The 17,045-nt window shown below is 34.7% G+C and overlaps 3 protein-coding genes across 3 annotated transcripts; all 3 read left to right on the forward strand.

Annotated features, from left to right (window-relative positions):
• Positions 1-191: 191 nt before the first annotated feature.
• On the forward strand, positions 192-3,193 carry LOC113870050. The gene is made up of 3 exons (XM_027506647.1): positions 192-246; positions 2,579-2,879; positions 2,959-3,193. Exons 1-3 carry the CDS (start codon positions 192-194, stop codon positions 3,191-3,193), a joined length of 591 nt encoding a protein of 196 aa, XP_027362448.1.
• A 210-nt stretch (positions 3,194-3,403) lies between these two features.
• On the forward strand, positions 3,404-4,270 carry LOC113870051. The gene has a single exon (XM_027506648.1). It carries the CDS (start codon positions 3,404-3,406, stop codon positions 4,268-4,270), a length of 867 nt encoding a protein of 288 aa, XP_027362449.1.
• A 2,120-nt stretch (positions 4,271-6,390) lies between these two features.
• Positions 6,391-6,867, forward strand: LOC113870052. Its single transcript, XM_027506650.1, has one exon. The coding sequence runs from the start codon at positions 6,391-6,393 to the stop codon at positions 6,865-6,867; it is 477 nt and encodes a 158-aa protein (XP_027362451.1).
• Positions 6,868-17,045: the final 10,178 nt, after the last annotated feature.

The following is a 17,045-nucleotide window of genomic DNA, read 5'->3' on the forward strand; positions in this document are numbered from 1 at the left end:
TAAAATATATGGAGAATAACATGAGCAATGAAATAGCAAGTAACTTATTTTTCAAAATAACTGATCAACAAATATATCATTAAAGTCACTTAAATAGTAGTACAATCTTTTATTATAAGTTTAAATTCTTTTATAATGTGTTGTTTGCTTTTTGTTTAAGGGACTAAAGGAAATTTTATTAGATTTGAAAGATGAAGGTGATTCTAATTTTTGAAGATGAGAATGAAGCTGAAGTTGAGGAAGAAGGTATGAAAGACTAAATGTTTATATATTGATGACAAAATGGAACAAGGAGATGACAATGATATGGTAATTAATGTTGATAGTTTGGAAGACATTCTTGATATGGATCTTTAAAACTTTAGCCCTCATCAAATAAGAAATGTCCATTTCATAAGTTTGAAAGTGGCGTACTTATTTTATACAAGGTATGAAAGACTAAATGATTTTACTACTTGGAAAAACATAATCCTTTGTGTAACACCCCAAATTTTGTAATATTAATTATTGTTATTTATATAAATCTAAATGCATATATATATATATATATATATATGTGTGTGTGTGTGTGTGTGTGTGTGTGTGTACAAGTGTAAATGAATGTTGTGAATTCGCATTGAATGCGTAATGATGGTGTTCTTCTGTGTAATAAATATGACTATGTATATATATGTATGTATGTGTAGATGTATGATTGATGGAATTGGACTAGTTGGGCTGAAAATGGGCTAAGTGCTTAAGTGTAGGGTGTAATTCTGGGCTGTCCTTACTGCAACGAAAGGATTCTCGCTGTAGAGATAGGGCCTTGGGAGGAAGGACCAAAACTGTCGCCTTCTCACTGTAGCGAAAGACGTGTTGCTGTAGCGACAGAGTGACAATTTGGGGTGCATTTCTGGGTGCAGTCTCACTATAGCGAGATTCTGCAGAAACCAAAGTGTAGTTTCATCTAAGATTTTTACTGCAGCGTGAGGGCCTCTCACTGCAGCGAGAATATCACGCTAGAGCGAGAGTGTCGCGACTAGAAGGGATTTAAAGGGGTTAGGGTTTGGGGAAATTTTATTTCTCCCTTCTCCTTCAAAATTCCTCTGATCCCTTCACTCCCGAACCTTATTCTACCGATTACATTGCCTTCAAAGCCGTTCAGGAGCTTGATTGAAGGTTAAATCCGTGTGGAGAATGTATGGAGGTGAGTTTTAATGATTAGGGTTTCTGTTTTCATTCTCTTTCTCTGTTTTTACGGTTTTCTCTGGAGTTTCTCCATGTGTTTAAGATGAAATCTGTGAGAGGGAGCACTTCTTAGTGGATTTAGCGTGTGGGTCTTCGATCCGAGGTAAGGGGGACTCTACCCTACTCTTTTTATGTGTAATTGATTGAATATGGAGTTGTGGCTGAGTTAGAATGGTAGAAAATGTGCAGAGAATGAGTTGATTGAGAAATGTAATGTGGGTCATGTGCATTGATATGTGAACATTGTGTGTGTTAACCGAAATGGATGAATGTGAATTGTACGCTAGATGTTGCATGATAGAATGAATATTGTGAACAAATGTGGGCCCGAGGGCCGTGTAATATAGATGAATATTGGGCATGTACCGTGTAATGTGAAATGAATGTGGGCCTAGTGCCATGTATTTGAATGCAAAGTGGGTTGTGCCGTGTGCAAGCATGAACATTGCATGTGTGAATGAAATATATGTAAATGGGGCGTGTAGCGCCATTATAATGTGCTGTGAATGGTTCAGCGATACACTGGTGTGAAAGATGGAGACAGTAGAAATACCTTGGGAATGAGAGAGTAGTGGTGACACCAACTGCGGAACGGGTGCACCATGGGCCACACACTCTCTTCCTAACTAGACCTTTAACCATTACCTTTGCTGAGCGACCCGTGACTGCCCACGTGGTATCCGTGAGGCGGGGGTAACCGACGACCATTCATAGTGAAAATCTGTGATCACAGTGCCACAGTGAGGGTGGCTGGTTTGCATATGCACGAGTTTGTGTATTGTAATTATGAATATGAAATGTTGTCGATGCCATGAGTGCATCGATGTTAAATTGACATGAACTATGTGATAATGCTGCCTGTAATTGTATTTGTTTAATATATTGAAAATGTGTTGAAGGTGAGACTCTATGTTGACTGTGTGTTTTTGGGTAGTATAGAGTACTCACCCTTACATTCATTTTTCAGATAATCAAGACGATCAATACCGGACTTAGTGAAAGGGTGGATGGAACTGCTATAGGACATAGGATATTATTTTGAAAACTGTTGTATTTGAGTAAGTCATGTAGCAACTGTTTGATGTAGTTTGTAACCCCTTTCTTTATTTGAAATGTTTGTTGAAACTTGGATTAAAAAAAATGGAAGTTTTATTATTTCAAAAATTTGCAAAATTTCTTATTTATTGAAATTAAATTTAAGGCGTTAAAATTTTGGTATCATAGCAGTTATCCAAACTGAATTGGAGTATCAAGCTGAAGTGTCCAAGATAAGTATTGATTGTTTTGTTTGCCTGAATTATAAATATATTATTAATTTGATGTGCTGGACTGTACCTGTTAAATTGTGTAGCTAGATTGAATATGTCTGGTAGAGGTAGAGGAACTAGAGGCACCAATGACCTCATGGAACGCATGGCTCAGATTTTGGAAGCTATGGTGCACAATCAAGGCAGAGAGCTGGCTGAGTATCGAGGGTTATATGCCTTCACCAGGCATGATTCTCCAAGGTTTGAGGGTGGATTCAATCCCGAAGGAGCCCAAAAGTGGGTGGCTGATGTGGAGAAGATCTTCAATGTAATGGGGTGTCATGAGGAGAACAAGGTTGCTTATGCCACCTACTTGCTATGTGGAGAGGTTGAGGACTGGTGGAGGTTTGTCGGTCAGACCCTGCCATAGGAAGGAAGCATTCAAGACCATCTTCCTAGGGAACTACTTTTCCCGGGACCTAAGGAACCAGAAAGCTAGGGAGTTTCTTGAACTGAAGCAAGGAAGTATGATTGTGGAGGAATATGCAGCTAAGTTCCAGGAGCTGATGAAGTATTGGCCTCATTATCAGCTTGGTGATGGAGAGGAGGATCTGTGTGCTCAATTTGAGCATGGATTGAGGCCCAACATCCGAGCTGCAGTCAGTGTGTTTCAGCTGACAGATTTGCCCACCCTAATAAGCAAGAGCAGAATTTTTTAAGTTAACTCAAGAGAAAAGACGGTGGACACTAAGAGAGCCAGCCCAGTGAGGTAAGATAGAAGACCCCCTAGATTCTCAAGGGGACCGTACTCGGGATCAAATAGCTCTCAGTCTTGAGGGAGTTCATCTTAAGAGAAGAGTAATGGGAGTGGTTTAGGATCAAGTTCTTTCAGAGGGCCGCTTAAATGTTTCAGGTGTGGAGGGCCACACATGGTGAAGGACTGCCCACAGCAGAGGATAACTTGCAACAACTGTGGGAAGTCGAGACACATTGCCAATGAGTGTTGTGCCGCTAAGAGAAGCGGTAGTGCAAGTGCAGCTCAGAGGCTAGAATCAAGAGGAAGTATAGGGTCGGGGCCAAGTATGGGGCAAAAGCCAAGCATCCCTGAGAGAGTCTTTACTATGAGTGGGGCAAAGGCTTCACAGTCAGAGGAGCTGATCCGAGGTAAATACATTATTAAGAGTCGATTGCTTGATGTGCTGTTTGATTCGGGTGCTACACACTCCTTTATATTTGTGAATTGTATGAAGAGTCTGAATTTGTATGTGCCAGAATTGCCGTGTAATGTTGTGGTAACTACCCCTACGGGTAAGCCGGTTGTGACGTCATGGGTGTGTTTAGGGTGTGCAATGATGGTACACGGTAGGGAGTTTGAGGTGGACTTAATTTTTTTACCTCTTTCTCAACTGGATGTAATCCTTGGAATGAATTGGCTTGTTGCTAACCATGTGCTACTGGACTGTAGGGAGAAGACTTTCATCTTCGGTGTGACAATTGTAGAGGTTTCAAGGCTTATGAGCCAGAGAGCGTGGGAGAACACGGTAAACACTAAGGCTTTCATGGTTATGTTCTCAATGGAAACCGAAAGTGTAGTGGAGCCGGAGTATATTCCAGTGGTGAGGGATTTCTTGGAGGTTTTTTCTGAAGATGTTTCTGAGCTACCACCTGAGAAGGAAATAGAGTTTGCTATTGACCTCATTTTGAGGACAAGTCCGATTTCTGTGGCACCTTACAGGATGTTACCAGTGGAGTTGGCAGAGGTCAAGAAACAGGTGGAAGATTTGTTACAGAAATAGTTTATGAGACCGAGTGTGTCACCGTGGGGAACACCAGTGCTCTTGGTGAAAAAGAAAGATGGAAGCATGAGGATGTGTGTAGATTATCGGCAGTTGAACAAGGTAACAGTCAAGAACAAGTATTCACTTTCCAGGATCGATGATTTGATGGACCAATTAAGGGGAACAGCAATGTTTTCGAAGATTGATTTGAGATTAGGATACCATCAAATCTGAGTGAAGGATGCAGATGTACCTAAGATGGCGTTTAGGACGCAGTATGGTCACTATGAGTATTTGGTGATGCCGTTTGGGGTGACCAATGCGCCTGCAGTGTTCATGGACTACATGAATAGGATCTTCCACGAGTTTTTGGATAAGTTTGTAGTGGTGTTCATTGACGACATCATAATTTATTCAAAGACTCAAGAAGAGCACGCCTAGCACTTGAAGATTGTCTTGCAAATTCTGAAGGAGAGACAATATTATGTGAAATTCTCCAAGTGTGAGTTCTGGTTGTCGGAAATCCAATTTCTAGGACATGTAGTGTCGAAGGAAGGAATCATGGTAGACCCTGCAAAAGTGGAAACAGTGGCTGAGTGGCCGAGGCCGACGAATGTGACAGAAGTGACAGTTTCCTCAAATTAGCAGGCTATTATAGGAAATTCATTAAAGGATTCTCTAAGATAGTGTTGCCCTTAACAAAGCTGACCCGCAAGGAAAAGGAGTTCAAGTGGACCAAGGGGTGTGAAGCTAATTTCTTAGAACTGAAGATAAGGCTAACTTCGGCGCCAACCCGGAGCGAAAGTTTGATGAGTATTGTGATGCATCCGGGCAAGGACTTGATTGTGTTTTGATGCAAGACGGGCGAGTGGTTGCCTATGTCTCAAGGCAGTTGCGCTCGCATGAAGTCAACTATCTGACACACGATCTGGAGTTAGCTGCGGTGGTTTTTGCCCTTAAGGTATGGAGGCATTACATATATGGGGCAAGGTTCGAGGTGTTCAGTGACCACAAGAGCTTGAAATATCTGTTTGACCAAAGGGAGCTGAACATGCGGCAGAGGAGATGGATGGAGTTCATCAAGGACTATGATTTTACATTGTCTTACCACCCTAGCAAGGCAAATGTGATAGCCGATGTGTTGAGTCAGAAATCATTGCTCGTGGCAGCAATGTTGGTGAAAGAAATAAAGTTAATTGAGGAATTTCGTGACATGAATTTGGCCATGGAGATAAGGCCAGGGAGTTTGTATCTCAGAGCAACGACTTTTTGGTGTACGTCCGAGATGCTCAGCAGGAAGATGCCTTCCTGCAAGACATAATGAGACAGAAGGATAAGGGAAAGGACTTGAAATTCTATTGTGATAAGAATGGGGTGATTAGGTTCCGGAATCGAGTGTGCATTGCTCAAATGCATAAGCTGAGACAGATGGTGCTTGAGGAAGCACATAAAAGCAGGATGAGTTTCCACCCCGGTGCAACTAAAATGTATCAGAACCTCCAAAAGAGTTTTTGGTGGAATGGTATGAAGAGAGACATGGCTGAATATGTGGCTAAATGCCTGACTTGCCAGAAGGCGAAGGTAGAGCACCAGCGTCCACCAGGGTTGTTACAGTGGTTGAAGATCCCTGAGTGGAAATGGGATAGTATTTCCATGGACTTTGTTTATAGGCTGCCTAAGACTAGGAACAATATTAATGCTATCTGGGTGATAGTGGACCGGTTAACTAAGGCTGCATACTTTCTCCTGATCAACATAAAGTATAAATTGGAAAGACTTGCAGAATTGTATGTGAGGGAGATAGTCAGGATGCATGGAGTGCCGACTAGTGTGGTATCAGATAGAGATCCGAGATTTACCTCAAGGTTTTAGGAGAGCCTGCAACGGGCATTGGGGACTAAGTTGAGACTGAGCTTGGCTTATCACCCATAAACTGACGATCGGACTAAGCGGACCATCCAATCTCTGGAGGATTTTTTAAGGGCTTGTGTGCTCGAGCAGCAGGGGACTTGGGAAAAGTGCTTACCGCTAGTGGAATTCACGTACAACAATAGTTACCATGCCAATATTGGAATGGCACCGTTTGAGGCCTTGTATGGGTGGAGGTGCAGAACTCCGTTGTGTTGGTATGAAACTGGATGGCAACTTTGTTTGCGCCAGATATGATCCAAAGGCAGAATGAGCAAATCAGAATGATCAGACATAAAAAAAAGACTGCGCAAAATAGGCAAAAGAGCTATTATGATAGAAGGCGGAAGCCATTGGAGTTTCAGGTGGGTGACCACGTATTTTTGAAGGTCTCACCTGTAATCGGAGTGGGGATAGTTCTAAAGTCTCGGAAGTTGTCTCCAAAGTTTATTCGGCCGTTCGAAGTGCTGAGTAGAATTGGTCCTGCTACATATCGGATTGCGTTGCCTTCGAACCTCTCGAATCTATATCCGATGTTCCATGTGTCACAGCTTAGGCAATATGTGCCGGATTCTTTCCATGTGATTGATCTTGACCCGATTCAAGTAAGAGAAGACTTGTTGTATGATGTGTACCCGGTGAGGATTGCGGATCACCGTGTTAAGCAAGGACATCTCATTAGTGAAGGTAATATGGAGCTCGAGTGATAAGGAAGATGCCACATGGGAAACAGAGAGTAGAATGAGAGAGTTGTACCCGAGATTATTTTTGTAGAATGTGTGTTTAGTTGAATTTTGGGGACAAAATTCCTTAAAGGAGGGGAGAGTTGTAACGCGCCGAATTTTGTAATATTAATTATTGTTATTTATATAAATCTAAATGCATATATATATATATATATATGTGTGTGTGTGTGTGTGTGTGTGTGTGTGTATACAAGTGTAAATGAATGTTGTGAATTTGCACTGAATGCGTAATGATGGTGTTCTTCTATGTAATGAATATGAATATGTATATATATGCATGTATGTGTAGATGTATGATTGATGAGATTGCACTAGTTGGGCTGAAAATGGGCTAAGTGCCTAAGTGCATGGTGTAATTATGAGTTGTCCTTGCTGCAGCGAGAGGATTCTTGCTGTAGCGAGAGGGCCTTGGGAGGAAGGACCAAAACTATCACCTTCTCACTGTAGCGAGAGACGTATCGCTGTAGTGACAGTTTGCGGTGCATTTATGGGTGCAATCTCACTGTAGCGAGATTCTGCATAAATCAAAATGCAATTTCATCTAAGATTTTTGCTGCAGCGTGAGGGCCCTTCACTGCAGTGAGAATATCTCGCTGGAACGAGAGTGTCGCGACTAGAAGGGATTTAAAGGGGTTAAGGTTCGGGGAAATTTTATTTCTCCCTTCTCCTTCGAAATTCCTCTGATCCCTTCACTCCCAAACCTTATTCTACTGATTACATTGCCTTCAAAGTCGTTCGGGAGCTTGATTGAAGGTTAAATCCGTGTGGGGAACGCTTGGAGGTGAGTTTTAATGATTAGGGTTTCCGTTTTCATTCTCTTTCTCTATTTTTTGTGGTTTCCCCTGGGGTCTCATGAAGTTTCTCCATGTGTTTAGGATGAAATCTGTGAAGGGGAGCACTTCTTAGTGGATTTAGCGTATGGGTCTTCAATCCGAGGTAAAGGGCACTCTACCCTACTCTTTTTATGTGTAATTGATTGAATATGGAGTTGTGGTTGAGTTAGAATGGTAGAAAATGTGCAGAGAATGAGTTAATTGAGAAATGTAATGTGGGCCATGTGCATTGATATGTGAACATTGTGTGTGTTAATCGAAATGGATGAATGTGAATTGTACGCTAGATGTTGCATGATAGAATGAATATTGTGAACAAATGTGGGCCTGAGGGCCGTGTAATATAGATGAATATTATCCATGTGCCATGTAATGTGAAATGAATGTGGGCTTAGTGCCATGTATTTGAATGCAAAGTGGGTTGTGTGCCGTGTGCAAGCATGAATATTGCGTGTGTGAATGAAATGTATGTAAATGAGGCGTGTAGTATCGTTATAATGTGCTGTGAATGGTTCAGCGATACACTGGAGGTGTGAAAGATGAGGACGGTAGAAATACCTTAGGAAGGAGAGAGTGGTGGTGATACCGACTGCGGAACGGGTGCATCATGGGCCACACACTCTTTTCCTAGCTAGACCTCTAACCATTACCTTTGTTGAGCGACCCGTGACTGCCCACGTGGTATCCGTGAAGTGAGGGTAACCGGCGACCATCCATAGTGAAAATATGTGATCACACTGCCATAGTGAGGGTGGCTGGTGTGCGTATGCACGAGTTTGTGTATTGTACTTACGGATTTTAATATTGTCGATGCCATGAGTGCATCGTTGTTAAATTGACATGAATTGTGTGATAATGCTTTCTGTAATTGTATTTGTTTAATGTATTGAAAATGTGCTGGAGGTGAGACTCTATGTTGACTGTGTGTTTTTAGGTAGTGTAGAGTACTCACCCTTACATTCATTTTTCGGGTAATCAAGACGATCAGCACCGGACTCAGTGAAGGGATGGATGAAATTGCTATAGGACTTAGGATATTATTTTGAAAACTGTTGTATTTGAATAAGTTCTGTAACAATTGTTTGATGTAGTTTGTAACACCTTTCTTTATTTAAAATTTTTGTTGAAACTTGATTAAAAAAAATGGAAGTTTTATTATTTCAAAAATTTGCAAAATTTCTTATTTATTGAAATTAAATTTAAGGCGTTACACTTTGGAACATAAGAAGTATATGAAAACATATGATTTTGTCAAAAAGATATATATAATCATATTGGAAGGCAAAGAAAAGAGCAAGAATCATATTTATATTATATACGTGCTTTACAATACTTTAAAGAGTTGATAATTGATCCACTAATATCTTGTCGTCACATTATAGGTCAGGAAGGTAAATTGAAACATATATTTTGGGGTGATGACTTTAGTTGGATGAATTATAAAAAGATGTGGCATTTGATAAAACTACTAAAGAATAAGTATTGTTGTCTAATTGTGGTATTTTCATGTGTAAATAATCACAACCAAATTATAATGTTTGTTGTTGCAATTATATGAGATGAAACTGAAAAAACATATGTGTAGCTATTAGAATAATTCATGGAAGTAATGAAAGATTAGACACTTATATAAGTTATAACCAATGGTGATGTGATAATGAGTAAGATAAATAAGGTATGGTCAAATGTGCATCATAATTTAATAAATGCACATTGTTTGATTTTGATGTGGGCAAGTTTCAACATAAATGAAGGGAAATTGTAGATAAGTTCGATTTGCAAAAAAATGATTAAGTTATAGAGATCTATCAAAAGAGGAAGACATGGACCATATGTTATATACATGGTAATTTTTTTCTTCTCTTAGGATGACATCCTAACATGTAATTTAACAAAAATTTCACAATTTTACATGTTCTTGAATTGCATTTGATATAAAGAACTTAAGGTTGACTTTTTATCCATGCATGATGACTTAGTATTACAAATAAATTATCAAAGTATTGAAAGGACAGTTGCAAAGGTATATACATGGAATTTTTGTGTTGATTCATGTTGATTGTTAAGTCATCCATGATGATTGTGGTTCGATGTAAAGAGTAATGTACACAATATTTATGCAATTTCAAAATATTGTGTTGAAATCCTTTAGCCTTTTATGTGACCATATTCTTGTGGTACTCATTTTTCTTAATATTGTAGAAATGACTAAATGTCTAATATTGGATAGATAGATAAAGAATGCAAATGGTTCAATTCAAGGTGTTTTGAATAATGGATCAAATTATTGGGATTAACATTCTATAAGTAGACTTGTTGTATTGATGCATCAATATAAGGAGTTGACTATATTTTCTTGTCAAAGTTCATATGATTTTGACATTGAGAGAGATAGAGTCACTGAAGTGTGTTTGAGGTTCTCAAGTCAAAGAATGTTTCTTTAGGTAAAAATGATAGATTTAAATGTGACGTTGGACATAATGGATTGAGAGATCCAGCTACTGTTAGGAGGAAATGTGATAATTGGTCCTTATTATATATGGCAAAGAAGTCAAAAGATTTAAGAAATTGTTTAGGATATAAACTTAATAGTTATAGAAAGATTACATGTCAAAATACTTACGTTATTTTAAAAAATAACACAATTTGTATTTGAATCATCTCTATCATTAAAAAAATGACATGTCTCTTGAAAAGAAGAATTAAAATGTTAATTATGTAAGTATTTTTTAATTAATTTAAGATATAATTAGTGTGTTGTGATATTCTCATAATGGATTTGTTATATATAATAATAATAATTTATGACAATTTATAAAGTAATCATTACGGTGTTTATGCTTGGTAATCAATACTATGCCTGTAAGATAAGATTTTATTGGAATATATACTAATTTTTTTAATATTAAAGACTTATTGCAATGTTTGATATCCAATTTACAAATAATTTTTTAAAATCAAATTGTTATTTCTTGTTAAATGAATAATATTTTGGCTTATTTCCATGACACTTGTTCTTAATTTAGGTACCAACACCTGGGACAAATTTGAACTACATGTGCACAAGAGACTTAGGCAGTTTTTGAAATGTAGTCAAGCAAGCATATTACCTTATTCATGATTGAGTATTCATGGTTCTTGGAGTGGAAAATGGTGGAGGTGGGGCTCGAGAATAAGGTTGCACGTGCTCTAAACGGTTAACACAGTAGTTTATGATTCACTATTGAAAAATTTCTCTTCATGATTCTAATATTGTGACACTTCTTCCTTTACCTCATACTACATCCTACAACAAGGTCAAAATCCACCCTCCATCTCCATGCCACTGTCATTTGCTTTGGAGCATAGCTTTTGCTTCTCTCACTGTCAGAAGTTAAATAAAGACTATAACAAGCTTGAGCCATTAATTACGGAACATTTTTCTCAAATTGCACACTAGCCATCATCAGCAGGCATCTATTTTATCTTATGAACAAGAGGCCTCAAGAATGTTAGTGCCTTTTTATTCCCTTCCCTTTTCATTTTATTTAACTTTAATTTTATTTTGTTTTTATTTTTATTCTTTTCATAATTAAAGGCAATAAAATAACAAAAAACTAGACTGAATAGGATAATTTGAACCAATCAAGTATTTGAGCTGACTAATTTGAGTTTTAATTGTTTTGAGGAATCAATAGAAACAAAAGTCAAAGAGTCTAAAATTGTTCCACTAATTCACATTTTCCATGCATTTTCAGGGGGATTCATTAAGACTTTACAAAAAAATTGACCAACAAATATTATGTTAGCTCTAGATTAGCTTGTCAGTATTTTGGGTCATTCTATTATAAATATTAATGATAACAGTAGAGGTTCTTAAAAGAAAAACACTTAGCCTTCATCCGCGTATATTTTTTTACTACTAATACTATTATTATTTCTATTAAGTGATTTCAACACAAATAATTTACGTAGAAATCAATTTTCATAAAATGGGTTATATCATCATCTTTAAACTTTAAATTCATCAATTGTATACACTAAACATACTTTCCCTACCACATAATTTATGTTAAAATTAATGTGTAAATTTTTTTTAATACTTTTATAATAAAACAAAACAAACAAGTTTTTTTAAATATTTTAATGAATGTCTTCAAATTTCATTTTGTTTTTATTTTTCTTAATTAATTCACTTTAATTCACATAATGATTTATAATATCGAATAGATTATTTTATTATTCTCACGTTGTAAAATTCTTAAAGTATCTAGTACTCTATTTAATATTAAGTGTACTTCAATTTCATTTAAAAATAGATCTATTTTATTTTAAAATTAAAATATATGTTTTTCAAATCCATATAACAATAAATGATATTGATTTATAGATTATTTTATCATTTATATATTATATAATTGTAAAATTAAATTTTTATCCAATTTTTTAGAAAAGTTAAAAATAAAAAATATTTCTTTTTAAATCATTTTGACACTCTCAAAGGGTCTATTTTCATTTTTAAAATACTTTTCAAAAAAAATTTGCTTTCAATTTCCTTAGCATATTTTTCAATAAGCTTCTCATTTTCAATTTTTCAAACAAACACCTTTCAAAAAGGTTTCCTATTTAGGACTATGTAACCTTAATTTTTTTTCATTATATTAAGGGATAATAAAAATGAGAATCAAAACCTATCAGACCTAACTATTTAAAACTTATTTTCTTCCACATTTTTTATTTAATGAATAAAATATTAAAATTTTAAAATAAAATAAAACTTTGAATTTTACACAATTTAGAGTAATCATTTTTATAAACATCATGGACTACTAATACTTTCTCTACACATAATTAGATTTATGGATTCGGATCTAGTTAAGTAGACAATTTTTTTAAGCTTTTTAGAGTTCTTGGTGGTGACTATTATTATCTTTGTTTCCCTCTTTCTCAAATCTGATTCACCATTTTCAATTTCTCCCATTGCAACCCCAGTTAAAACATCCTGAAATTAAAGTATCTTTAGAAGTTTATAAAGGTTGGCCCTAAAGATTATAGATTTGCTTTATTTGAGGGACCATAGTTGGTTCTTGCACAATATTTATTAGTTAAGCATCCGAAGTCCCTTATTTGGACCTAAGGATCACAAAGTTAGGAAAATGACAACTTAGGTTAGATCTTCTCCTACAACTGTACAATGAAAAGTTCCTTTAGCAGATAGGTTCCTCTATAGGTTTAATGTTGAAATTTGATAATAATACTGCTATTCTTTAATAGGAAAATTTATTAGAATTTGTGTAAGATTAGATTCAAGAAAAAATGTTATACCTTCCTTTAAAGTTTTAAGTCAAGAGTTCAATATTGAGTATAAAGAGTTACATTTGATATGTTTTAGCTACGGTAAACATGGACAAAGACAAGTTAAATGTTTAGAAATTTCTAAGCAGACCTTAATAGTTAATGATTCAGAAAAAAGAGTGTAGGGATAAAGTCCTCGGAAGTAAAAGCTGAGATGGAAAATTAAAAATCCTGATGTGATCCTTGAATGTTAGTGAAAAGACTTCAACACAGAAGAAGTAACTTAGCTTAATACTCAACCAATCAGCCCTCTGGGGTTAGATCAAATGAGGCAGAGCTAGGTTTTAGATTTGAATTGTTAAATAATAATGATCAAAAGGAGACTAAACATTGGTTAAGATAAGAAACTAACTTCTATTAAGTCTAAGGGAAACCAATTAGGTTCAAGTAATTCCCTTCAGAAACATGATCCAACACAAGTTGGATGATATACTAATAGTTCTAGAAATATTTGTAATCCTAAAATGAATTTTAAAAATAAAGGTGGTATCATTGGTAAATCTATAAAATATGTGGGAAAGCAACTCCAATTATAATTGATGATAACAGTACGAATCCAAAATCTGAGCAGTCTACCTTAGTCATTCTTAAGAAACATAAAGAAAAAGAAGTTATGGCTCTAACGAAAGTTTTTCAAAAAATAGATGTATGATAGATGTAAGTAATGGGTTCTATTGAAAATATTCTACAAAAAGAGATTTTGAAGGATTAACTAAACAGGAGTGTAAACCTTGAATTCCTTTTGGGAAGTATGATTAAACTCCTCTCTTATTTGAATATTTAATATTAAGAAGGGAAGGTGATTGGAAATTTAATTATGTAAATGATATTATTGTTCATTATATTTTTTATTCATATTTTTTATTTTTTTCAAAAAATAAAAAAATTAAATATTTTTCTCTCTCTAAAAATTAATATTTTTAAAATTTATATTCCTATTTTTAATTTTTTTTTAAATTCACTATAATAACTAACATATTTTGAAAAAAATTAATTTCTTATTATTCTTTTTTTTAAAATTAACATCACACTTTTTCAAAAATATTTTTTTTTACTATTTTATTCATTTAATAATCAAATTGAAGAAAAAATTGATAAACCAAATGAAAGAAAGACATTTCAAATGACATGTAACTCATTCATATTTGTTAAGCAAGCAAAATAAATAAATGTATATTATCAATCATGTATTAAAAACACATTTGATAATTATATCTACGGTATTAACAACAACCAAAAAGTTCTTTGGAATACAACAATAATATAAAAATTCAAATGAGTCATGTTTACTTCAAAGCCTATAATATGAAGCTTTACAACTATTAGCGAATTAACTGTCCTAACAAACTTACTAATCTATTTTGACATTAGAAATCATATCTAACATATAAGTCTTTTCTTTTCCTCTCCATGCTATACACCGACAAGGCAAACGTGTACTAGTTATACTTTTAACCAGATATTAGTATGGCTTGCAAAATGGAATAAGAATTTAAAAAATAATAAAAAGTTGGTCATAAAAAAAATAGAAAGAAAAGAGAGATAAAGTACCTTGAGGAACCTACTTGACCAAACACTATTTCCATTAGCAAATTCTTTTGCTTATCCTTTGGAGATCCAAGTAGACCTCTAAGCTTTTCAGGATTGTCAAGAAGATATAAATATTCATGGTTAAACCTTTGACACTCAATTTTCAATTCTTCCAAAAGATTCCAAATCTCATTTTCAGAAATTGGAAGGTTTTGTTAAGCTTTCTCGTAAGTTAGTGTACTCTCTCTTAGCTTCCAAATCTCAGCAATTTTCAAAAGTGTCTCTTTTATTCCTTTAGTTTCAATTTCATCCTTGCACTTTCTAGACCTCTTAGCCCTGATCTCTTGTTGAGCAACTTGCACAGTAGGAGAACTAATTTCTTGCTAATTGTTTACGTCGTGGATACTTTCTGATATAATTTTGTTAGTTTCTAATGACTTTGATTCCCTAGAGAATGACCTCTTATTTCTAATATCTTGGGTAATCTTAGCATGTTCTCTAGTTGCCCTTTCTTCCCTACACATGATCACCATAATATCAAAGTTTGGAATAGACATTTTCATCCACTCTTTAACTTTAGGCTTAGCTTGTCAAATAAGTTATTAAACAAAGTTAGAAACAAGTATTATAAAAATTATATAAAATCAAGAAGTTTAAATTTTGTAACATACCTGAATTAGATTTGGCCAAACTTAGGATTCAGCAAGCCATCACTTTGTGTTTGAATCCCATGCAAATCCACTTAAATTTTTGAAGATGTCATAATATTTAGTAAAACTCCTTTTTAACAACTTCCAATGACCTTTTATCTTATCCTTTTTAAGATGTCTATTAAAATTTTCTTGTAACTCTTTAGTTATAGAGTCATAAGTCGTTGTTGTAAAACTTCCACCCACTTTATTTCCCACATTTTGTTGATGTAGAAAGGCATCAACAATAGCATTATCCATTTTTAGTGTCCATATTTCTCTGTTTGATGTAGACATAATTCCTAAATAGAAGATCTTAATTCAAATTCAAATAAATAAATAAAAACATGCATTATATAGAAAATGTATATACCAATTAGATCACAAAAGTCATCAAGTTACAAAATATATCAAATAAATACATAAGTCAAGAAGTATAATCTCTCCACATAGAATCAACTATAGAATTCCTCAAATTCTATCTTAGACGAGTATGCTCTTCATCTTCATCATCTACTAAGATATGATCATTTTGAGGTGCACTTTGACTGTCAATTTCTTCATCCACCTCATTAATGAATTCTTTACCAGGATCTACTATCAACAAATAATTATGTAGAATACAACATGTTAGGATTATCATATTTTGAGTCTTGATTCCATAAGTTGGTTTTGTGCCACTTGCAATGATAGGAAATCTTGTTTTCAAAATTCCAAAAGCTCTTTCAGCAATATTTCGCAATGATGAATGTTGATGGTTGAATAATTCTTGAGGTGCACGAAGTGGATTTCTAGGGTAGAATTCTTTTAAATGATAATGAGTTGATCTAAATGGTGTGAGTAATCCCTTTCTCAACATGAATTCAGCATCAATAATATAATATTTACCTAGAACAAAGAATATTATATATATATATATATATGGGTTAGGATCTATTGATACTAGGTGTAAGTCTTTTTAGACTTACATTAAATTATAACTGTACAAATTAATAATCTAGCGGTTGAAAAGTTACCTATACTTTATTACTTTGGTTAAATAACCGGTAACATCTAGTGTCAATAGATCATATCCATATATATATATATATATATATATGTATGTATTTTAAGATAATTTGTTCTATGTAGTGCATCTTTTAATATTCTTGAATCAGATGCAATGCCTTCTCATCTCCCATCTAGGCAAAACATAAGTAAATCTTAGGTCAAATGAACATGCACCTAATGATAAGATTAATCTTCCTGTTACTTATTTTTCAGTTAATGGTTATTGGAATTGGAATAAGATTAAACCTTTTATTTGCTTAGATGTGTGTGATCTAATATATTATATATCTAATATTATTCCTCTTAACATTAGTGCTAAGGTAGATTTAGTGAGTTGGTATCCTGCTCCTAATGGTGCTTTTCTTTTTTTTTTTTGTCTAAAATCTACTTATGGATTAACTGATAAATCTAATGATATGATGTTTTATCAAGAAGACACTTTTAAATATGATTTGGAAGTGGCTAGGTCCTAAAAAAATTAGGATTTTTCTATGGAAACTAGCCCTTGGTAGACTTTTGAGAAATAAGGAAAGAAAGGCTGGAGGTTTAACTCAATTTGATGATTGTGATTATTGTAATTTAGCTCCTAAAACTGTGATGCATGTTATAAGAGATTGTGAGGTAGCCTAAAATGTATGGGATTATTCTGTAGGGTTGAAAAACTGGACTTCTTTTCTTAGTTTGGGTTTAAGTAGATGGTTAA

Source organism: Abrus precatorius, unplaced genomic scaffold (genome assembly GCF_003935025.1).
Source record: "Abrus precatorius isolate BTA unplaced genomic scaffold, Abrus_2018 Scaffold6, whole genome shotgun sequence".
Classification (NCBI taxonomy): domain Eukaryota; kingdom Viridiplantae; phylum Streptophyta; class Magnoliopsida; order Fabales; family Fabaceae; genus Abrus; species Abrus precatorius.